The 24,714-nt window shown below is 34.3% G+C and overlaps 2 protein-coding genes and 1 pseudogene across 2 annotated transcripts; all 3 read right to left on the minus strand.

The window, feature by feature from the left end:
* Positions 1-2,435: 2,435 nt before the first annotated feature.
* Positions 2,436-3,548, minus strand: LOC146887326 (putative disease resistance RPP13-like protein 1). Its single transcript, XM_085672102.1, has one exon. The coding sequence runs from the start codon at positions 3,546-3,548 to the stop codon at positions 2,436-2,438; it is 1,113 nt and encodes a 370-aa protein (XP_085528228.1).
* A 4,461-nt stretch (positions 3,549-8,009) lies between these two features.
* LOC146887327 (putative disease resistance RPP13-like protein 1) lies at positions 8,010-12,143 on the minus strand. The gene is made up of 3 exons (XM_085671827.1): positions 8,906-12,143; positions 8,642-8,722; positions 8,010-8,429 (listed from the first exon to the last, which is right to left on the minus strand). Exon 1 carries the CDS (start codon positions 12,105-12,107, stop codon positions 8,949-8,951), a length of 3,159 nt encoding a protein of 1,052 aa, XP_085527953.1. The 5' UTR covers positions 12,108-12,143; the 3' UTR covers positions 8,010-8,429; positions 8,642-8,722; positions 8,906-8,948.
* Positions 12,144-14,923: 2,780 nt separating this feature from the next.
* LOC146887328 (putative disease resistance RPP13-like protein 1) lies at positions 14,924-23,580 on the minus strand (annotated as a pseudogene).
* Between the last annotated feature and the right edge of the window lie 1,134 nt (positions 23,581-24,714).

Below are 24,714 nucleotides of genomic sequence, written 5' to 3' on the forward strand. Positions count from 1 at the left end.
GTGATCACTATCTTTTTCATGTCTTTTCTAAGTAAACTGCAAGCATACCTGTACAAAGAAAAGGGTGGAAAATAAGTTCAATTTTACACAACCTTAAGATTTTGTACCTTAAGCAATCTTTAATACAGACAAAAGAAATTTTAATAATTACTAAAATTTTGTACCTTAAGACAAAATTTTGCAGAAACAACATGATAGAAGATGCCTAGAGCGATCACTTGAAGTGAAGAAGACATTGGAAGCCATTGTAAGAAACTTGTGTAAGCACATGCCAGACTCGGTAATACTCTTGAATTACAAATAAAAATTTACAAGTCAGTCTCAGGAAGAATAATAGACCAATACACGAAGAGTCAAGAAGGAAAATTAAAATATTCAACCGCCTAGAGTTCTTAAGGAAAATAAAATTTGACAATGGCATGACTGCATTGGACCCTGTTCTAAGAAAAATTGAAGGTTCAAATTTTATCAGTTTATCAGTCGTTTTCGGATTTAATCGATTAAGTATATAAATAATCCATATTACATAACTGTTTCAATATAGAACACAGTGACTCAATATAAAATTTAGCAGAGCAACAAAACAATAAAAAAAAAATACTAAAGTGATTAATAGTAGATTTTTTTGATCAATAAATCCATAATGATATTTGCAGCATACTTACTAATATTTTTCAAAAGCAATAACAGATAAGAACAGCAAGAGACAGCTTATAAAAAAAATGGTTGATTTCCAAAAGAAGTTATATTGTTGTCAATTAACAAGTAATCCATTAAAACTCGTCTCACCTTCTCCTCTAAAGGCATCTGTTGTTTAGTAAGTGCCGATAACAGAGTGAAGTATTTGTAACTAAGAACTTTGTAATTTTCTTTGATGAAGGTTGGGACATCCATAATATGTGACAGAGGAGATGTGACATAGACCCTTGTAGTCAAGCTTTTTAAGATTTCAGCAAAAAAGGATGTCTAGAGTGGTGAGAGAGTGTGGCAACAAAACTTCACCGGGAAAAGACTCCACCTCCAACTTTTCAACAATCAAGCTTTCAAGACATGTATTGGCATCCAATGTGTCTCTAAGCGAGGTGATAAGTTTTAAGCTCGAAAGAGACATCTTTTTCAAATTTGATGGCAATCCTTCATCTGGGAACATCTCTACTTTTGGGCAATCAATTATCTCCAACTCAGTAAGAGATGGGAGTAGGATTTGCATACGTTTTGGCATCAACTTCAAATTCCCCGCTCCTCGAATTGAAATTATTTGTAGCCACGGCGCAGATAATCCTTCACTGGGAAATGATTCAAATTGAGGGCATTCACTAATTCTTAGTACCTTGAGATGATTATGAGCGTGCTCCTCCTGTGAAACTCTTCTTAAGTTTTGGCACCTACTTAATTGAAGTTGTTGAGAATAAAGAAGATAAGGATTGAGATTAATCTCCCTTGTGTATAAACCACACATAGGGTAATCTATTTATAATAGAGAGAGGTACAAGTAAAAAGAGTAACTGAAAAAAAAAGATTAAATAGAAGATATTGTTTGATATTGTAGTTATCAATATCTAACAATATCTTAATAATATCAAACTATATCTAACACTCCCCCTCAAGCTGGAGCATACAAATCGTATGTGCCAAGCTTGTTACAAATATAATCAGTTCTAGGCCCCCGTAAAGACTTCGTAAAAATATCTGCTAACTGATCACTTGAGTTAACAAACTCAGTCTTGATGTCTCCAGACATAACCTTTTCCCGAACGAAATGACAATCAATCTCAATGTGTTTAGTCCTCTCATGAAAGACAGGATTAGAGCTAATATGAAGGGCAGCCTGATTGTCACACACAAGTGTGTGAGTAATATCTCCAAATTGTAACTCTTGAAGCAATTGCTTGAGCCAAACAAGTTCACAGGCAGCTGAGGCCATAGCTCTATATTCTGCTTCTGCACTAGATCTTGCTACAACACTCTGTTTCTTACTTTTCCACGAGATCAAGTTACCACCAATGAAGACACAATACCCAGATGTAGATCTTCTATCAGAAGGAGATCCTGCCCAATCAGCATCTGAATAGCAAACAACTCTTGTATGGTTATTAGAACCATATAACAATCCTTTTCCAGGAGATTTTTTAATATACTTCAAGATGCGAATGACTGCATTCCAATGATCTTCACATGGAGAATTAAGAAATTGGCTTACCACACTGACTGCAAAGGAAATGTCAGGACGAGTAACGGTAAGATAATTCAATTTCCCAACCAATCGTCTATACTGCTCAGGATCAGATATAGGCTCCCCCTGATTTGGTAGAAGTTTAGTATTAGGATCCATGGGTGTATCAACAAACTTTGAACTCATCAATCCAGTTTCCTCCAGAATATCCATGGCATACTTTCTTTGAGATATAACAATACCATCATTGGACTGTGCCACCTCAATACCCAAAAAATATCTCCTTTTTCTCATCATTTAATTCAAGTTCATCATCTTTTAGTGCTTGCTTTACAAAAACTTTCCAGCATTCATCCTTTTCTAATTGTTTTAAGCGATGCACTTTAGACCTCATATTAGAAGCAACTTTCTCCCCACGTGTTGTCACAATAATTCTACTTCCTGGAGCCCCATAACCAAGAGGAGTTCGCACAGCTTCCCATTCTTCTTGTCTTTCGTTCCAAACATCATCCAAAACAAGAAGAAATTTCCGTCCGGACAATTTTTCTTTCAGTTTTTTGTGAATCTTTTGTAGGTCTCTACTGTCATCCTTTTCATCTGTGATTTCCTCAAGAATTGCTTTTGTCACAGTCAAAACATCAAAATCATCCGAAACACAGACCCAAAGTTTGATATCAAACATTGCATCGTCGATCCTTGGGTCATTGTACACATGTTGGGCAAGTATGGTCTTACCCAACCCACCCATGCCCACGATGGAAAGTATTGATGGATGGATATGATTGTCGATTTCAGATCCGAGCCAATTTAAGATCATTTCTTTGTCAGCATCTCTGCCATAAATAACACTTTCAGCCACCAAAGAAGATGATTGCAATTTCTGTGGCATTTTACTACCTGATCCATGCCCAGAGTAAGTACACTTTTTCAGGCCAAGAGCATCCTTTTGCTTTTCAAGATATTCTAGATTTTTTGTGACTTCTTTCATTCCGGAGTTAATTTTCTTGTTAAATGAACTGAAAGTAGAATCAAAGAAATTGGATACCTTGTAAGTCAAGTTTTGAGGTGCTGATTCAGCTTCCACTTTGCATTTGATGAGTTGATAGTCTATTTCATCCAAGAGATCCTCTGCATCAAAGACAGCCTCGTTGACAGCAAAAAGCCATGCTTTGACGTGTGGATCTCTGAACTGCTTTTGTTCTGCATCATCAGCGAGAGAATTGATGGAGTGCAACATGATGTTCAAATTGCTGAGCAGGTTCTCATCAAGTTTTCTTCTACGAAAGAAGTCTAAAACTTCAAAAGAAGCCAACCTGTCAAATGCAACATTAACGAAAGCAGAAAGAAGAGCACCACCAACAAGTTCTGCTGCCATGGTAAGACGGAAGTGTGTGATTCCACAATGATTCAGTGCAGGGAGCTGCTATGGTGATGAAATGAGTAGTTAGGTATTTTATCAAGAACGGTGACTTGACTTTAAGAACAGTGAACATTAATACTCAACCAATAGCTTTTAAGTCTTCCTGACAAAGCAACTTTTCTGATTTTTGACACGTATATGAACTAGAGATTAAATTGACTTAGCTGGTTTATAACTTATGAAACATAGAATTGTATTATTTAGTTATTTCTAATTTAAGTTTTTTTTTTTAAATTTATTAATTTAGTATCTCAAACATACTTCATAATGAAAAATAAGATAAAAGAAAAAAAAAGGATAAAAACATTTTGCAATAATAAGATCATTATTTAATGTTCACAATTTTCTACAGATTATAAAACTTGAGGGCATCCTTTATCATAGTCATAGTATGCATCATTTTGCTTTTATATTTAGGAAATAATGTATGAAGAAGGGAAGGGTCTTATTTCTTTATATCCGCTGTGCTGATTTTCAAACAACAACGTCTCAATGATACTCTGTTTTTCTTTTTTAAATTGTTACATATTTGCAATATTTATAATTTAACTTATGTATTGTTTTCAAAATTAAAAAAAAAAATGTTAATTGTTTTTTATTAATTTATATAAATGCATTTAGCCTGACTCAAATTTTTATAGATGCAAATTAAGCCAGGTCATTTGTCTATAAGGCATACTAGCAATACAATTTCTTTTAACAATGTATACACACTTTTAACGTGAACAATATTAAGTAGTAAATTAATTGACAGTGCGACAATGAGTTCAAATTGTGAATTGCTTGAGCTGAATTCTCATATTAAGAGTAAAAGAGGTGAATTTTTGAATATAGAAGATTTCCAGATAGGTGATTTGAAATGAAACAGGGAGACATGACTTCATTTCCATAATATACTAAACTTTCTTTCTTCCAACATGTATTTCTTTCTTTCTTTCTATCATTAACAAATACAATGACCGTTTTCGGTTCAACAAATACTCAATTTTTACATAGTTAATTTATGTCACTGCTACACAAATTCTCCTCTCCTAATTTTATAAATAAATGGAAACCCAATAAGGAAAAAAAATTAAAAATTATTGGCAATTCTCACTACTTAAATTCCCTTCCCAGTTCACCAAGAAATCAAATACAATTTAAAGGGTCTAAGAATGTATGTTTAGAAGCATTTACATTTCATAACTCCCTTTGCTTCAATCTCTCTCAGGTGTACTAGTTTTCCTTGGACCTGTTTAGGTAACTCATCATCAGATATGCCAATTTGAATCCCTTCTACTTGTTTTCTCTGTATAATATCATGGTACATTAGTGAGATTCCTTCGCCAATTTGCTTCTCAATGCTTTCAAAGAGAAGCCTAATTAAGAAAGTTTTGTATCAAAAGATCTACAATATAGTAAGAGAAAATTAAATTCCAAAAAATTATAAGGTCATGTACCTTTGCTAGAGCCTGCTTGTCCCCTTGTTTTTCCAAGTATAGGATATATGAGGAATCAAGAGTGATCACTATCTTTTTCATGTCTTTTCTAAGTAAACTGCAAGCATACCTGTACAAAGAAAAGGTGGACCCTTTTGCCTTGCAAGATATTCTAGTTTTTCTTGATAAATGAACTGAAAGTGGAGTTGAAGAAATTTGATGCCTTATAAATGGAAGTTATAAGTTGAAATTCAGCTTCCACTGTGCATCTGATGAGTTGATAGTCTCTTTCATCCCAGAGATCCTCTGCATCAAACATGACCTCTTTGACATCAAAAAGCCATGTTTTCTAGCGTGGACCTTTGATGGAGTGCAGTGTGATGTGCAAGTTTCCCAGTAGCTTCTTAGCAAGTTTTCTTCCACAAAATAAGTCTAAAAACTTTAGGGGAAACCAGCTTGTCAACCACCAACAAATTCTGCTGCCATCCTATGAATTGGAAACAATAGCCCAACATTGTATTTCAAAAGGTTCAAACTTCAAAAAACTACCGATTTCAAACTTCAAGTTCATGTCCGACATCTTCAATCTCTATGTTTTCGAGTGAGCAATCTTTTCCCAGTCTGAGAGATCCATGGTATTTAGATTTGATGGCAAACCTCCATCAGAGCACAACTCCACTTCATCAGATTACAACACCTGAGTTTGAGTGAACAGAGTTTTGGGAAGAAATCTAGAGGGAAGGTCATTGGAGAGTCAAAGCCTCCATCTATATCCAGTGTTACAAGTAAATTGTAGCGAAGTCTCAATGGAATATTCATGTACAGACAAGAATAAATGTGTAACACTTCAAGAGAATTATTATTTATGGTATCCCCTATCCTTTCCAGGGTTGATGAATCCGTGTTGTGTCCGCCAATGGTGAACCTTTCACATTCACAGATAATTATTTGCTTTACGTGAAGAAGTTGGTTTGGCAGCCCTTTGAGCTTGGGGCAATGTACTTAACGTCATTGCTTTTCGCATCATATAAACTGTCAAAATACTTAACGTCATTGATTGCGAATGAAAAATGAGGAGCCCTTTCTGGTATAGATAGTGCTTTATCAACTTCTAAGTTGAAGTATATATCTCCACAAACATATCTGATCGATTGTTTCCCAAACAAGAGGACATTGCACATGACGTAGTCACATGCAGATTTTCAAACAATGAGGTGGAGAGCTTGGGGTTTTCTGTCACGTGATTGGGAGGGTTTTGTATGTCTACTATACATAGAAAATCTAGAGGGGTGTGAGGAAGTCAAAAAATTCTTTCTTTTAAGATAGTTAGGCCTAACAAAAGCTCAGCCATACTCCTCTTTTCTCCTATTTTCTTGTTTTGAAAACTATTTTATTTATTTTGTTTGTTTTTCCTTTATACTTTATTTGTAAAATGATTTTTCTTATTCTTTAATTTTCTTAATTAACTTTTTAATCTTTTTATATTTTTAAATCCAAAAACGCAAATTAGTTTTTTTTAAGAACCTTTTATTTATTAACAATAAAAACCAATTTTTTGTTGATTTTTCTTTTTCTAATAATCTCTATTTGTCCGAACGAAATCAGGTTGACACTTGCATTATTGTATCTCCTTGCGATGATCGATTGTACCTTATACAGAAATAGATAATTGCATGTGTGTAGAGAAAGATGCACAATAATTAATAATCAAGAGTGAGAGTTGAATAAGACCGATTGACGTTTTAGGTCGTCTCACAGATTTTATTGTTATTTATTTTCGATTTTTGTCAAATTATATTGTAGACGTAAGACATGAAGTTTCCTTTTTATTTGAGATTTAAATAAAGTGAGACAATTTTTTTATAGTAATAATTAGAGATAAGATTATTCATGTAGATATGCACAATAGGAAAGCAACAAAAATCGAGTGTTACAAATCATGTGAAAACTCTTACAAGAAATTAAGACACCAATTTCGATTGGTTTATGAGTGTTTTCTCCTAACATATTGTTTATTTCTACCCAATGCGAAACACCAACTCATGGCTCCAACTCCACTTTAACCTTACGATCTTTTAATTTCCTAGATAAAAAAAAAGATATCTTCCATAATAAAATTTACATAATTAGCTAATAAATTATATAAAAACAAAATAAAGAAATAAATGTTATATGAATTCACCTCTTAGTAGCTTAGGTTAGTTTTCTCCTATTTTTCTGTTTTCCTCATAAAGGTAGTTTGATTGAAAAAAAATATTATTTTTGTGATTCAAATAAAACTATTATAAATTTAGAGATAATGATTGAGATTATTGTAGAATGATTCTTTTAATTTCCTCGTCATTGTTAAACTTAGGTGTCATATGATAATGTTTTCTATATGTGATGACTCTCTTCCATAAAAATTCTGTATTCTCTACAGTGTAAAACAAGAAAGATTATTCTAAAATAAGTAAACCATCAATAGACTAGTTATGCAATTAGTCTAACTTCTTCACTTCATCTTGTATCTCATCAAAGGTTTTAGTTGATGTGATATATACACTAGCAAATTTTTCTCTCCTTATTTTATTTTAAATTTCTTGCAATAATCCTTTATAATAAAAACATGATATGAGAAAAGATAATGACCAAAATATAACTACAAAATATCATATAATAAAATCAAAACCTCTAAGGGGCGTTGGCTATGTCATATTTTCCAAAACTTAACAATACTAGTCAGCTATCATCTTTCTTGGTTGACAGTATTTTGAAACCAAAATTTTATATCACTTGAAAATATAATATAATATATATATATATATATATATATATATATATATATATACCTATGACGTGAAGTAGTTGTTACTAAATCAAATGTTTTTATATACCTATGATTGTTATTTGGTGATTGTTACTTTTTATTTGTTCTTCTTACGATTGTGGTATAGTTTTAAACCGTTCAGTGATTAGTAATAAGGCAATACTATATGTGATGACTCTCTTCTATATATGCTTCCTTTGTTTTGAATATTCACATAAGACAGCATTTCTTTCTTCTGATATCAAGTAAAATCCATGCAGGGCAGAAACCTGAAGAGGAGACAATGGTTTTGTTTTATTCTGCCATGTGAAAACTACATCAAAGGGGGAATCTAGATATTTATGTAGAAATCATTTATCTAAAATATATTGTAAAATATCTAATGCTGTTTCCAATAACAAACACGTACGCTTTTTACGGTTCAACAATTACACAAACTTTACATGTTTTCTGACAACTACATCAAATCCTGCCTCTACAAATTTCATAAATAAACGAAAAGTTGGGGGAAGAAAATTGTAGCTATGAAGTAAAAGCTATTATTGTAATGCTCACTGCTTTAATGTCACTCTCCAAAACTGAGTCCAGTTTTTCTTTTTTTTTCTCTTCCTGTGTGGATCATTAAAGACACGGGTATTAGTCATCAGTGTATTTTGAAAGCACAATTGAAAAAAATAACACAGAACAGACCAGTTGAGGATATAAATTCAACAAGGCGAAAACAAATACAAGTTCAAGTCCCAAGAAAAGGAAGTTTAAAAGTAATTGCATTTTCACAATTGCGTTTGTTTCAAGAACAATATCCCTAAACAACTACTTACTCTTTTCGGTGTGCAGCTTAGAATCAAGGTCAGCCGATGAGGGAGGGTGTCTTCTGCTCCCTCCAGATTCAGATAGGAATGCTGTACAGAGATAATACGATTAGCACCAGATACCGGCTTCCAATTAAATCATTAGTTTAAAAATTAACAATAAACAATTAACAAAAGAAATCATTAGACAAAGTGATGAATGTAATAGCACAACAATGTAAATTAACAAGATTGTAATTGAAAAGGTAGAGAGATAGTATAGAGTATCAACACCTATTGAAGAGGCAGAGAAACGGGAATTATTGCTCATCTAACTTTAAAATTTTGAGCGAACACTTAGTTTTTCGATGTGAGCAATCTTTTTCCAGTCTTGGCCTTCAGGATTCTGACAACGTTGTTCCAACAATGGACAGTTCCAGATTTCAAGAGAGGAGATGGATTTGGGGAGACCATCCTCCGGTAAGCATTGGAGGTTGGGACAAGCATGAAGTGTGAGAGAAGAGAGGTGGCAGAGACCCTTGTAATGCATCTTTTTAAGATTTGGGAAGTTATTGATTCGTAGAGAAGTGATAGAGTGTGGTAGCAAAATTTCATCGGGAAAAAACTTCACATCCATATTTTCAATAGACAAGCTCTGAAGACATGTGTTGGTACCCAAGGTCTGTCTTAGGGAGGCCATAAGTTTGAAACTTGAAAGAGACACATCTTTTACATTTGGTGGCAAACCTTCGTCTGGGAACATCTCCACTTTTGGACAATTCATTATTTGTAGTACATTAAGAGACGGAAGCAGGATTTGCATCCGTTTTGGCAACAACTTCAAATTATCCGCTCCATTAATTCGAATTATCCGTAGCCGCGGAGCAGATACCCCTTCACTAGGAAATGATTCAAATCGTGAGCAACAGGAAATTGTCAAAAACATGAGATGATTATGAGTGTGCTTCTGTGAAATAATTTGTAGGTTACGACACTCAAGCAGGAAAAGAGACTTAAGGTTTGGGAAGAAATCGAGTGGAAAGGTTGTTAGAGAATCACAACTGCCAAAGATGCGAATATGTTCAAGCAGATCAAAGCTACGACTCATTGAAATATTCATAATTGGAAAAACAAAAAAGGTCAAGGCTTCAAGTGAATTATGAGATACAGTATGCTCACACCTTTCGAGGCACGATGCTTCCATGCTGTCAATTATATAAAGATTCTTTACATAAACAAGTTGATCTGGCAGACCTTTTAGCTTGGGACATTGATACACCGAGAGAGTTTTAAGACGTAGAAAAGCAGCAGTCTTACGTTCACATTCTTCCAATTCCTTCATCTTTGAAAATGTCAAACTTTCCAAAGATGTAAACGAAGAAGAGCTATTCCCATAAAATTCATCACCAATGCTCACTATTCCATCAAATCCAATAATCTCAAGGGTCTTCAGAGATGACAATAGTCCAAGGGGAGGCAAACACAAACAATATTTACAGTCCTCCAGCCTTAAGAACACCAAATTTGATAATGAATTATCAAATACCCAACTTGGGAATTCTGTACCACCATAGTTCTTTATTGACAAATATTCCACGATTTTGGAAGGTTGTAGATTCTCCAATACTTTCTTTTCTTTCCTTGGATCATCAGGGATATGGTCTGACTCCCATTTTAACTCTAAATCCACAAGATCTTTATTTTTCAGATTTGCTTCTAATGCATCTAGAGGATTTACAATATTTTGCACCTCATTAATTGATAGTCTTCCATGAAGATTGAGGCATCCTAGAAGCTTAGTACTAAACTCCTTATTTTTATCGATAAAAACCGGACTGAGTACTTGAAGATTCTTCAACTCTCCAAAATGCATTGGCATCTTTGTTACTTTTGTATTTTCAAATTCAAGACAATGCAATTTGGTGAGTTTATGCAAATTTAAGGGCAACTCCTCCAGACTTGAACAATAGTTCAACTTCAAGATTAGCAAGTTATAGAGCAAACATGTTGATTCGGGTAACTTTTGTATCCCAGTTCTCGAAAGGTCTAAAGAATGGAGATGTTTAAGATCACCAACAGAATCAGGGACTTCTCTAAGCTCAGAATATGCATTCAACGATAAGACACGTAAAAACTTAAAGTTGGAAAACAATTCATGTACCAAAATCTTGAATTGCAAAGGATAATAATCAATATTTCTTCCCCCGAATTCTTCAGATGGAAAAAAAGAACGCAGTCTTTTAGCATCAGTTAAACTCCCAAAACCATCAAAACATTCTACGTCATTGAATGCAAATGTAAAATGACGGGTTGTTTTGGGGATGCAGTTTCCTTTATCAAATTTCAACCTGAAACAAAAATCTGCACAAACATATTTTGCCAAATCATTCAGAAGGTCATGCATGGAGAAATAGGTTTTGAAATCTGATTGAAGAAAGAAAGACCTCGTTAGTAAATCATTGAAATACTGTTCACCAATTTCTTCTACATTATTGATTTGTTGAGAGTGATGGAGAAAACCTTCAGCCATCCACAACAAAATTAATTCCTTCTTGTCAAATTCACTATCTTTCGGAAACAATGCACAATAAGCAAAGCATCGCTTGAGATGAGAAGGAAGGTGTTGATAACTCAGTAATAGAGCAGGGATAATTTTCACTTCTTTCGGCAAGTCCCATATGTCGTTTTCCAATACACTCTTCCAATATGAAATGGATGACTTTGTGCGGAGAAGACATCCGATTGCTTTCAAAGCAAGAGGTAATCCTTTGCACTTCTCAACTATCCTTCTACCAATCTCCTCTTTCTCATCATTCAATTCAAGATCATCATCTTTTAGTGCTTGTTTTTTAAAAACATTCCAGGATTCGTCGTCTTCTAATTGCTTTAGGCGATGCACTTTAGATCTCATGTTAGACGCAACTTTCTCAGCACGTGCTGTGACAAGAATTTTACTTCCTGCAGCCCCATAGCTAAGAGGAGTTCGAACAGCTTCCCATTCTTCTCCTCCTTCGTTCCAAACATCATCTAAAACAAGAAGAAATTTCCTTCCTGATATTTGGTCTTTCAATCTTCCATGAACCATTTCTAGGTTCCCGCTATCATCTTTAGAGTTAGTGATTGCCTCAAGAATTGTTTTTGTCACTGTGAAAACATCAAAATGATCGGAAACACAAACCCAAGCTCTGATATCAAATTTAGCCTCCTCCATCTTTGGGTCACGGTACACATGATGGGCGAGTGTGGTCTTACCCAATCCACCCATGCCCACAATGGAAAATATAGATGGATGGTTATCATTGTCGGTTTCAGATCTGAGCCAATTAAAGATAATTTCTTTGTCTGCATCTCTGCCATAGATAATACTTTCAACCACCAAAGAAGATGATGGCAATTTCTGTGACACCTTACTATCAGAATAAGAAGTACCGTTTTTCAAACCAAGAGCATCCTTTTGCTGTTCAAGATATTTTAGTTGTTCTAGGACTTCTTTCATCTCTGATTCAATTTTCTTGTTAAATGAACTGAAAGTAGGGTTGAAGAAGTTTGATACCTTGTAAGTGAAGGTTTGAGGTTGGGATTCAGCTTCCACTTGGCATCTGGTGAGTTCATAATCTATTTCACCCAAGAGATCCTCTGCATCAAAGACAGCCTCCTTGACAGAAAGAAGCCATGCTTTGACGTGTGGATCTGTGAACTGTTTCTGTTCTGCATCATCAGCAAGAGCATTGATGGAGTGCAGCATGATGTTCAAATTGCGGAGCAGCTTCTCATCAAGTTTTCTTCCACGAAAGAAATCTACGAATTGAGGAGAAGCCAGCCTGTCGAATGCAACCTGAAGAAAAGCGGAAAGAAGAGCACCACCAACAACTTCTGCTGCCATAGTAGGAGTTGGAACAGATTGGAGTGAATGGTGAATGGAAGTGTGTAATTTGAAATCCAAGTGCAGGGAGGCTATACCGATGAAACAAGTATGTGGCTATTTTACGACTAAGACTTGACTTTAAGGATAGTGGAACATCATTTTCTTTTATCGCAAATTTTCTCAGCTTTGTTTCACAATTCTCGTTAGATTAGGAATGGGCGGCTCAAACATTTTATAAGTTTTATTCATCATCATAAAATGTGAGCTGTTCGATATTCATTCAAACGGCTGTGATGAATGAAAGCATGAAATTCTGAATGGAGAGAGGATTGTGGGCCCAGTGAAGCAATAATGTCTTTCTGATAATTTGTTTAATTGTTAAAAATATTCGGGTAAAATTTTAAATATTATTTCATTGACTGACTCCACTTAACACTGATTTGGTATTATTTTTTTATTTGGACACTAATTAAGAATTAAATTAGATTACGAGATGAGATTTTGATATACCTATTATTGTTATTTGGTGATGGTTACTTTTTATTTGTTCTTCTTACGATTGTGGTATAGTTTTAAACCGTTCAGTGATTAGGTATAAGGCAATATAGTTACTTTTATATAAACCTTATTAGTTTCCCATGAAAATGAAACGGTGATGTTTTCATTCCCTCTGCCTCTGCAGAAATTAAAAACAGAGAAAAGGTACTACAATCAAAAATGCAGAAATTAAAAACAGAGATTTTGCAATGCATGTTTTGCAAAAACACCCTAGCAATGATCTTACTGTAAGTGCATTAGGCGATGCACTTTACTTAACAACATTGTAGAAACAGATGTTTTTATTTTTTTTTATCTTATCAAACACGAATTTGAAAACAGACAATATTGATAATTATTGATTTGTCTTATTAAAATATTTAAATAGTGAAGTATTCTATTCATAGCTTTTAAATGTTGCTCTCTTGATTATGCAGGAAATGATTGACCACACTCAAAGCACACTATGTCTTATCTTGTATCTTGTGTGACCTAAATAACTGAGCTTCTCTACAAACATGTAATATGAACCTTTATTTTGATAGAGTTATCATTCTCAGTTCTATGACTTTGTTCTGTATGAGTTCTAGAGGCCTTGTAATCAATTTTTCATTCTTTGAGAAGATAAATAAGATATTGAAGTATTTTAATTTTTCAAGTTTCTTCATCTTGAACTAAGAAACAAGCTTCTCTTTAAATAACAATTATACTTCAACAACCCTACAACAATCATTGTCATCTAAATAGATTAATAGAAGGAAGAATAAGTTTCCTTTCTGAGAAATGTTTGATAAAAAGTTTCAAGAACTATCTGTGATCACGTTAACCCAATCTATATATATATATATATCAGGAAATTGGCAAAGAACTTGTATAGTAGTTGTACCTTTACCCGGCTAGAATTGACGTCAAAAAATTTCAGAAGCAAAATTGCTTTATATCATTGTGCATATGTTTGCTGGAAGAGTTAACAATCAAACTCACTAACCCTCTCATATTTTGAACAGCTGTTTGCTGTGAAATGATTCTCTGAAATCTGTCATAGTTCTTTGGCAAATCATCCAAGTAGTGTAAGTCAAAGCTTCTAATCACACAAGTTTTATTAGAGCACTACCCGGAATTGAATTCAACCAATACACATAAGAAAAAATCCCCTGCAGGCAATACCAAAGATAAACAGCAGTATTACACTCAAAAAAAATAGATGGTGAATTGATTCTTCATTTTTTTACAAAGAGAACACATGGAACACAAAACAGCCCCTCCATAACCATAAGAAGTTGACGGCAATTTCTGTGACAATTTAATACTTGATTCAGCACCAGAATAACTACATTCTTTGAAACCAGGTGCACCCTTTTGCCTTGCAAGATATTCTAGTTTTTCTTGTTAAATGAACTGAAAGTGGAGTTGAAGAAATTTGATGCCTTATAAATGAAAGTTAGAAGTTGAGATTCAGCTTCCACTTTGCATATGGTGAGTTGATAGTCTCTTTCATCCCAGAGATCCTCTGCATCAAACATGACCTCTTTGACATCAAAAAGCCATGTTTTATAGCGTGGATCTTTGATGGAGTGCAGTGTGATGTGCAAGTTTCCCAGTAGCTTCTTATCAAGTTTTCTTCCACAAAACAAGTCTAAAAACTTTAGGAGAAGCCAGCTTGTCAACCACCAACAAATTCTGCTGCCATCCTATGAATTGGAAACAAAGTGACTAATGGAAATCAGTAATTTGATCTCAAGTATATTATTGTCAAGTAACAAAATCATCCATTGAAACTCATCTCACCATCTCCTTATTACTAAGTGTTTCAGTTGTTTTAGTAAATGGCGATTACGCAGTGAAATATTTGCAACTAAGAAAATTGTAATGGAAAAGATGGAGAATTAGCACCTGATAAAGACAAATGGAATTGCGACACATCTAGTTTTGAACTTCTTAATACCAAATTCCCAAGTTTTTAATGTGAGAGATCTTTTTTCGGTCTTCACCTTTTGGATTCTGATAACGCTTTTTCAATAACGGACAACCCTTGATAGAAAGATGAAAGATGGATTTGGGTAGACCATCCTCTGGTAAGCATTGAAGGTTGGGGCAATGCTCAAGTAAGAGACATGAGATATGGCAGAGACCCTTGTACTTCATCTTTTTGAGATTTGGGCAATTGGAGATTTGTAGAAAAGTAATTTTGGGCAAAACTTCAAGAGGAAAAGACTCCACATCAACCTTTTTAATACACAACCAGAAAAGAGATGTGTTGGCATCCAAGTTCTCTCTTAGAGAGGCAATAAGTTTTGAACTTGAAAGAGACACTTGTTTACATTTGATGGCAAACCTCCATCTGGGAACATCTCCACTTGTGGACAATCAATTATTTTCAGATCATTAAGAGGCATTTTTGTATTTGAGGGTCCATTTGACCTTAAATTTGTAAAATAGGGTCTGTTAAATTTTTTTTTGTCAAATAGGGTCAAGTCGTTAGGGTGGGGGACGACATTACAAGTGAAGTCGTCCTCCACCCCACCGGTTTCTATTTTTTTTTTCAAAAAAGCAAAACCGTCTTATATAAGAACGGTTTCTGTTTACATGGCAAGTGAAGTCGCTCTCTTAAGTAAGGCTTTTTTGTAAAATAGGGTTCATTTGATGTTAAATTTGTAAAATTGGATCCATCGAATTTTTTTTTATCGAACAGGGTTAAGTCGTCAGGATGGGGGACGACATTACAAGTGAAGTCCTCCTCCACCCAACCGGTTTTCTTTTTTTTATTTTAAAATAACAAAGTCGTCTTATGAGATAACGGTTTCTCTTTACGTGGAAAGTAAAGTCGTCTTTCTACATGACGACTTCACTTTTCCTTTTTTTTTTGCGGTTTCTTTTCTTTTTTTCTTTTCGTGATTCTGATCGTACACGTATGAATCACAGTAGTAAAAGCTAAGAAATGTGTCATTTTTCCACATTTGTGAAAAAAAAAAAGCAATAAAAAAATCCATGTCCTTTTTGGCGTCTCGAATATCTCATTTTTTCATGTCAGTTGTTAACGTTGATACTGTTGATGATTTTACAGTGAAGAATCATGATTATCATTAATTTGTAATTATTTGGTAATGCAAATGTGTAAGTTTAATGGATTATACACAAAACATGATTTCATTTTACGAAATCCAACGAACAATTGAATCTATATATGGTTGAAACTTTTTCCTCCATTTTCAGCGCCTAACTTTTATATGTATGGTGAATAATTCAGAAACTCTAGAGCCAAGTGTGAAGATTCTTAGCCTTGCAATTAAGGCTCCTCACAGACATGATGTTTATGTTAAAAAGAAATATAAGAAAAGAAAAGAAAAGTGAAGTCGTTACTTAAGAGAGCGACTTCACTTCCCATGTAAACAGAAACTGTTCTTATATAAGACGGTTTTGCTTTTTTGAAAAAAAAAAAAGAAACCGGTGGGGTGGAGGACGACTTCATTTGTAATGTCATCCCCTACCCTTACGACTTAACCCTATTTGACAAAAAAAAATTAACAGACCCTATTTTACAAATTTAAGGTCAAATGGACCCTGAAATACAAAAATGCCCCCATATGTCACTCTCCAATACGTTTTTCCAAAATGAAATTGCTGACTTTGTCCAGAGAAGACTTCCGATTGTTTTCAAAGCAAGAGGTAATCCTTTGCACTTCTCAACTATCCTTCTACCAATCTCCTTTTTCTCATCATCTTTTAGTGCTTGCTTTACAAAAACTTTCCAGCATTCATCCTTTTCTAATTGTTTTAAGCGATGCACTTTAGACCTCATATTAGAAGCAACTTTCTCCCCACGTGTTGTCACAATAATTCTACTTCCTGGAGCCCCATAACCCAGAGGAGTTCGCACAGCTTCCCATTCTTCTTGTCTTTCGTTCCAAACATCATCCAAAACAAGAAGAAATTTCTGTCCTGACAATTTTTCTTTCAGTTTTTTGTGAACCTTTTGTAGGTCTCTACTGTCATCCTTTTCATCTGTGATTTCTTTGTCCGCATCTCTGCCATAAATAACACTTTCAGCCACCAAAGAAGATGATTGCAATTTCTGTGGCATTTTACTATCTGATCCATGCCCAGAGTAAGTACACTTTTTCAGGCCAAGAGCATCCTTTTGCTTTGCAAGATATTCTAGTTTTTTTGTGACTTCTTTCATTCCCGAGTTAATTTTCTTGTTAAATGAACTGAAAGTAGAATCAAAGAAATTGGATACCTTGTAAGTCAAGTTTTGATGTGCAGATTCAGCTTCCACTTTGCATTTGATGAGTTGATAGTCTTTTTCATCCAAGAGATCCTCTGTATCAAAGACAGCCTCGTTCACAGCAAAAAGCCATGCTTTGACGTGTGGATCTCTGAACTGCTTTTGTTCTGCATCATCAGTAAGAGAATTGATGGAGTGCAGCATGATGTTCAAATTGCTGAGCAGGCTCTCATCAAGTTTTCTTCTACGAAAGAAGTCTAAAACTTCAAAAGAAGCCAACCTGTCAAATGCAACATTAACGAAAGCAGAAAGAAGAGCACCACCAAGAAGTTCTGCTGCCATGGTAAGACGGAAGTGTGTGATTCCACAATGATTCAGTGCAGGGAGCTGCTATGGTGATGAAATGAGTAGTTAGGTATTTTCTCAAGAACGGTGACTTGACTTTAAGAACACTGAACATTAATACTCAACCAATAGCTTTTAAGTCTTCCTGACAAAGCAACTTTTCTGATTTTTGACACGTATATGAACTAGAGATTTAATTGACTTAGCTGTTTATAACTTATGAAACATAGAATTGTATTATTTAGTCCTCTTCCTGCTTTAGGTGCTTAAAACTTCTGATATCAAGAACAAGTTCTTATACATGTTTATTGATGAATTCTAAGTTTCTATTTCGTATTGATACTTATACTCGTACTATGTTCCACTTATAGCAGTATAAATAATATCTAATTACACTCTAAACCAACACAAATTTATTAGCATGTGTTCAAAATTTTCTACAGATTATAAAACTTGAGGGCATCATTTTGCTTTTATATTTAGGAAATAATGTATGAAGAAGGGAAGGGTCTTATTTCTTTATATCTGCTGTGCTGATTTTCAAACAATCACATCTCAACTGATAGATACTCTCTGTTTTTCTTTTTTAAATTGTTACATATTTGAAATATTTATAATTTTTATGTATTTTTTTCAAAATTCAAAAAAATGTTAATTATTTTTTTATTACATATGTACCTTTACTCTGCATCTAATCTTTAATTAATTTATATAAATGCATTTAGCCTAACTTAAAGTTTTATAGATGCAAATTAAGCCAGGTCATTTGTCTATAAGGCATACTAGCAATACAATTTCTTTTAACAATGTATACACACTTTTAACATAAATCAGTATTAAGTAGTAAATCAATTGACAGTGCGACAATGAGTTCAAATTGTGAATTGCTTGAGCTGAATTCTCATATTAAGAGTAAAAGAGATGACTGTTTGAATATAGAAGATTTCCAGATAGATGATTTGAAATGAAAAAGGGAGACATGATTTCTTGGCTTCATTTCCATAATATACTAAACTTTCTTTCTTCCGACATGTATTTATTATACACCAGTTTGAACCGCATTGACATACACAGGTATGTCATGTTTCTAGTTGTTTTTGGAACTTCCATTAGATAATAATAAAGAAGATTTAGGTATAAAATATATTGTAAAAGATCTATTGTTTCTTCCATTAACAAATACAAGGACCATTCTCGGTACAACAAATACTCAATCTTTACATAGCTAATCAATATCAGGTCACTTGCACAAATTCTCCTCCACTAATTTTATAAACAAATGGAAACACAATAAGAAAACAAAATTAAAAGCTATTGGCAATTCTCACTAGTTAAATTCCCTTTCCCAGTTCAGCAAAAAATCAAATACAATTTAAAGGGTCTAAGAATGTATGTTTAGAAGCATTTACATTTCATAACTCCCTTTGCTTCAATCTCTCTCTCAGGTGTACTAGTTTTCCTTGGACCTGTTTAGGTAACTCATCATCAGATATGCCAATTTGAATCCCTTCTACTTGTTTTCTCTGTATAATATCATGGTACATTTGTGAGATTCCTTCTCCAATTTGCTTCTTAATGCTTTCAAAGAGAAGCCTAGTTAAGAAATTTTTGTATCAAAAGATCTACAATAGTAAGAGAAAATTAAATTCCAAAAAATTCCAAGGCCATGTACCTTTGCTAGAGCCTGCTTGTCCCCTTGTTTTTCCTAGGATATATGAGGAGCAAAGAGTGATCACTATCTTTTTCATGTCTTTTCTAAGTAAACTGCAAGCATACCTGTACAAAGAAAAGGTGGAAAATAAGTTTAATTTTACACAACATTAAGATTTTGTACCTTAAGAAATCTTTAATACAGACAAAAGCAATTTTAATAATTAATAAAAAATTAATACCTTAAGACAAAATTTTGCGGAAACAACATGATAGAAGATGCCTAGAGCGATCACTTGAAGTGAAGAAGACATTGGAAGCCATTGCAAGAAACTTGTGTAAGCACATCCCCGACTCGGTAATACTCTTGAATTACAAATAAAAATTTACAAGTCAGTCTCAGGAAGAATAATAGATCAATACACGAAGAGTCAAGATGGAAAATTAAAATACTCAACAGTCTAGAATTCTTAAGGAAAATAAAATTTGACAATGGCATGCCTGCATTGGACCCTGTTCTAAGAAAATTTCAAGGCTCAAATTTTATCAGTTTATCAGTTGTTTTCGGATTTAATCGATTAAGTATATAAATAATCCATATCACATAACTGTTTCAATATTGAACACAGTGATTCAATATAAAATTTAGCAGAGCAACAAAACAATAAAAAAAATACTAAAGTGATTAATAGTAGATCTTTTTAATCAATAAATCCATAATGATATTTGCAACATACTTACTAATATTTTTCAAAAGCAATAACAGATAAGAACAGCAAGAGGCAGCTTATAAAAAAATGTTTGATTTCCTAAACAAAGTTATATTGTTGTCAATTAACAAGTAATCCATTAAAACTCGTCTCACCGTCTCCTTTAAAGGCAACTGTTGTTTAGTAAGTGCTGATAAAAGAGTGAAGTATTTGTAACTAAGAACTTTCTAATTTTCTCTGATGAAGGTTGGGAAATTCATAATATTTGACACAGATGTCACGTAGACCCTTGTAGTCAAGCTTTTTAAGATTTGGGCAAAAAAAGATGATTAGAGTGGTGAGAGAGCGTGGCAACAAAACTTCACCGGGAAAAGACTCCACATCCAACTTTTCAACAATCAAGCGTTCAAGACATGTATTGGACCCCAATGTGTCTCTCAGGGAGGCGATAAGTTTTAAGCTCGAAAGAGACATAGTTTTTAAATTTGATGGCAATCCTTCATCTGGGAACATCTCCACTTTTGGACAATCAATTATCACCAAATCAGTAAGAGAGGGGAGTAGGAATTGCATACGTTTTGGCATCAACTCCAAATTCTCCGCTCCTCGAATTGAAAGTATTTGTAGCCACGGCGCAGATAATCCTTCACTGGGAAATGATTCAAATTGAGGACAATCTCCAATTCCTAGTACCTTGAGATGATTATGAGCATGCTCCTGTGACACTCCTTTTAGGTTTTGGCACCAACTCAATCGAAGTACACGGAGGTTTGGAAAGAAATCTAGCGGAAAGATGGTAAAATGAACGCAGTCACTATTAATCTCCATTGCTTCAAGAAAATCATAATTAGTACTGGGCATATTCACAACAGTCAAGAGTTGAAGCGATGATGCGAACATTTTGTTTATGCTAATTACGAGCTTATCACAGCAACCAATATCTAGATTCTTTAAATGAAGAAGTTGATTTGGCAGACCTTTAAGCTTGTGACAAAGATAGATATGAAGATTTTGAAGACGTGGAAAAGAAGTAGTTTTACATTCCCATTCTTCCAATTCCTTCATGTTGTAGAATTTCAATGTTTCCAAGGACCTGAATGAAGAAGAGTCGCTCCCATAAAATTCAGCACCAATGCTCACTATTCCTTCAAGCCCCATAATCTCGAGGGACTTCAGAGATGACAAAAGTCCAAAGGGAGGCAACCATAGACAATACTTACAGTTCTCCAAATGTAAAAGCACCAAATTTGATAATGAGTTATCAAATACCCAACTTGGGAATTCTGTACCACCATAGTTCTCTATTGACAAATCTTCCAAGTGATTGGGAGGTTGTAGATTCTCAAGCACTTTCTTTTCTTTCCTTGGATCATTGGGGATGTGATTCTCATTCCATTTTAACTCAAGCTCCACAAGGAGTTGATTTTTCAAATTTGCTTCCAATGCATCCAGAGGATTCACAATATTCTGCACCTCATTAATTGATAGCCTTCCATGAAGATTGAGTCCTCCTAGTTGCTTAATATTGATGACCTCGCTATCTCTGTCAATACAAAACGTACTCAGTACTTGAAGATTCTTCAATTCTCCAAAATGCATTGGCATCTTTGTCACTTTTGTATCTTTAAATTCCAAACAATTCAATTTGGTGAGCTTATGAAAATTTGAAGGTAATTCCTCCAGAAAAGAACAAAAGTTCATCTTCATTATTAGCAAGTTATAGAGCAAACATATTGAGTCAGGTAGCTTTTGTATATGAGTATACGAAAGGTCTATCGAACAGAGATTTTTAAGATCACCAACAGAATTAGGGACCTCACTAAGCTCAGCATATCCCTTCAAAGATAAGACGCGTAAAAACTTGAACTTGGAGAACAATTCATGTACCAAAATATTGAATTGGCAAGGATTGAATTCATAGAAACAGCCACTTGTAAGTGAATGAAATGAACGCAGTCTTTTAGCATCTGTTAAACTCCCTAAACCATCAAAATATCCTACGTCACCGAATGAAAATGAAAAATGACGGGTTGTATTGGGTATATTTCCTTTATCAAATTTCAACCTGAAACAGAAGTCTGCACAAACATATTTTGCCAAATCATTCAAAAGGTCATGCATGACGAATCGCCTTTCAAAGCTTGATTCAATAAAGAAGGACCTTGTTACATTCTTGATTTGTCGCATTTCAGAGCTTAATTGAAGAAAGAAGGACCTTGTTAATAGATCGTCGAAATATTGTTCACCAATTTCTTGTACATTCTTGATCTGTTTAGAGTGATGAAGAAAATCTTCAGCCATCCACAACAAAATTAATTCGTTCTTGTCAAATTCATAATCTTTTGGAAATAATGCACAATAAGCAAAGCACCTCTTGAGATGAGAAGGAAGGTGTTGATAACTCAGTAGTAGAGCAGGCATAATTTCAACTTCTTTCGGTAAGTCCCATATGTCGCTTTCCAATACCTTTTGCCAATCTGAAATGGATGACTTTGTGCGGAGTAGACTTCCAATTGTTTTTAGAGCAAGGGGTAATCCTTTGCACTTCTCAACTATCCTTCTGTCAATCATCTTTTTCTCATTATTCAATTCATGATCATCATCTTTTAGTGCATGCTTTTTAAAAAGTTCCCAACATTCCTCTTCTTCTAATTGCTTTAGCCTATGCACTTCAGACATCATGTTAGAAGCAACTTTCTCACCACGTGATGTGACAAGAATTCTACTTCCTGGTGCCCCATAACTAAGAGGAGTTCGACAGCTTCCCATTCTTCTCGTCTTTCGTTCCAAATATCATCCAAAACAAGAAGAAATTTCCTTCCTGATATTTTTTCTTTCAATCTTCCATGAACCATTTCCAGGTCTCCGCTATCATCTTTAGATTTAGTGATTGACTCAAGAATTGTTTTTGTAACTATCAAAACATCAAAATGGTCGGAAACACAAACCCAAGCTCTGATATCAAATTTAGCCTCCTCTATCTTTGGGTCATTGTATACATGTTGGGCGAGTGTGGTCTTACCCAACCCACCCATTCCCACAATGGAAAGTATTGATGGCTGGTCATGATTCTCAGTTTCAGATGTCTGCATCTCTGCCATAAATAACACTTTCAACCACTAAAGAAGAAGATGGCAATTTATGTGACTCTTTGCTACCTGATCCATCACCAGAGTAAATACCCTCTTTCAAACCGAGAGCACCCTTTTGCTTTGCAAGATATTCTAGTTTCTCTAGGACATCTCTTATCTCTGATTCAATTTTCTTGTTAAATGAAGTGAAAGTAGAGTTGAAGAAATTTGATACCTTGGAAGTAAGGGTTTGTGGGTCTGATCGAGCTTCCACTTGGCATCTGGTGAGTTCATACTCTATTTCCTTCAAGAGATCCTCTGCATCGAAGACTACATCTTTGACAGCAAAAAGCCAAGCTTTTATGTGTGGATTTCTGAACTGTTTTTGTTCAGCATCATCAGCGAGAACATTGATGGAGTGCAGCATGGTGTTCAGATTGCTAAGCAGCTTCTCGTCAAGTTTTCTTCCACGAAAGAACTGTAAAACTTGAGGAGAAGCCAGCCTGTCGAAGGCAACCTGAAGAAAAGCAGAAAGAAGAGCACCACCAACGAGTTCTGCTGCCATGGTAAGGAAAGAAAGTGAATGATTAACGAAAAGTGTTTGATGATTTCACAATGATTCAGTGCAGGGATGCTATAGTGATGAAATGAAATGAGTAGTTAGCTATTTTATCAAGACTTTAAAGCAGTGAACATCAATACTCAACCACTAACATCAATACCCAACCAATAGCTTTTAAGTCTTTTGCAAATTTTCTGAGCCATAATGATCCGTTGCATTTACAGGTTGGGTCATCGTGCGATTAAAAATGGATGGTTGAAATATAGGAGGAGTTTGAATGACCCGTATAAAAATGTGAGGAGTTGGATACGCATTCAACGGTTTTGATGAATTTAAAGTGTGTAAATAGGGAGTGGTGAGTGTAGGAAATGTGTATCCCAATGAAGCAATGAAGCAATAATTGATGAGTTTGTTGATTTTTCAAAGTTTCTTAGAGGGTTAATATGTCGCTCTTCTTAATTAAGTAATATGAGATGTTCTATTCTCATATGTGATGATACATGATCAAAGTATTAAGGTATTTAACATGAAGTTTAGGAAACCAATTTGAGAAACAATCGCGTCTGAATTGATACTCTCTTTCTTTTTTTTTTTAATTGTTACATATTTTGAAATATTTATAATTTAACTTATATATTGTTTTCAAAATTCAAAAAAATGTTAATTATTTTTTTATTACGTATGTACCTTTACTCTGCATCTAATCTTTAATTAATTTATATAAATGCATTTATCATATTGACTAATTTTTATAGTGACAGTAAGCCAGGTCATTTTCAATAAGGCATAGTAGCAATACAATTTATTTTTAACAATGTATACATACTTTTAACATAAATCGGTATTAAGTAGTAAATGAATTGACAGTGCGAGAATGAGTTCAAATTGTGAATTGCTTGAGCTGAATTCTGATATTAAGAGTAAAAGAGGTGACTGTTTGAATATAAAAGATTGCCAGAGAGGGGATTTGAAATAAAAAATCCCCTGCAGGCAATACCAAAGATAAACAGCAGTATTACACTCAAAAAAATAGATGGTGAATTGATTCTTCATTTTTTTACATAGAGAACACATGGAACACAGAACAACCCCTCCATAAGAAGTTGACGGCAATTTCTGTGACAATTTAATACTTGAT

This window comes from Vigna unguiculata, chromosome 4 (assembly GCF_037176805.1).
Source record: "Vigna unguiculata cultivar grain cowpea cultivar isolate G323 ecotype 2 chromosome 4, ASM3717680v1, whole genome shotgun sequence".
In the NCBI taxonomy this organism is placed as follows: domain Eukaryota; kingdom Viridiplantae; phylum Streptophyta; class Magnoliopsida; order Fabales; family Fabaceae; genus Vigna; species Vigna unguiculata.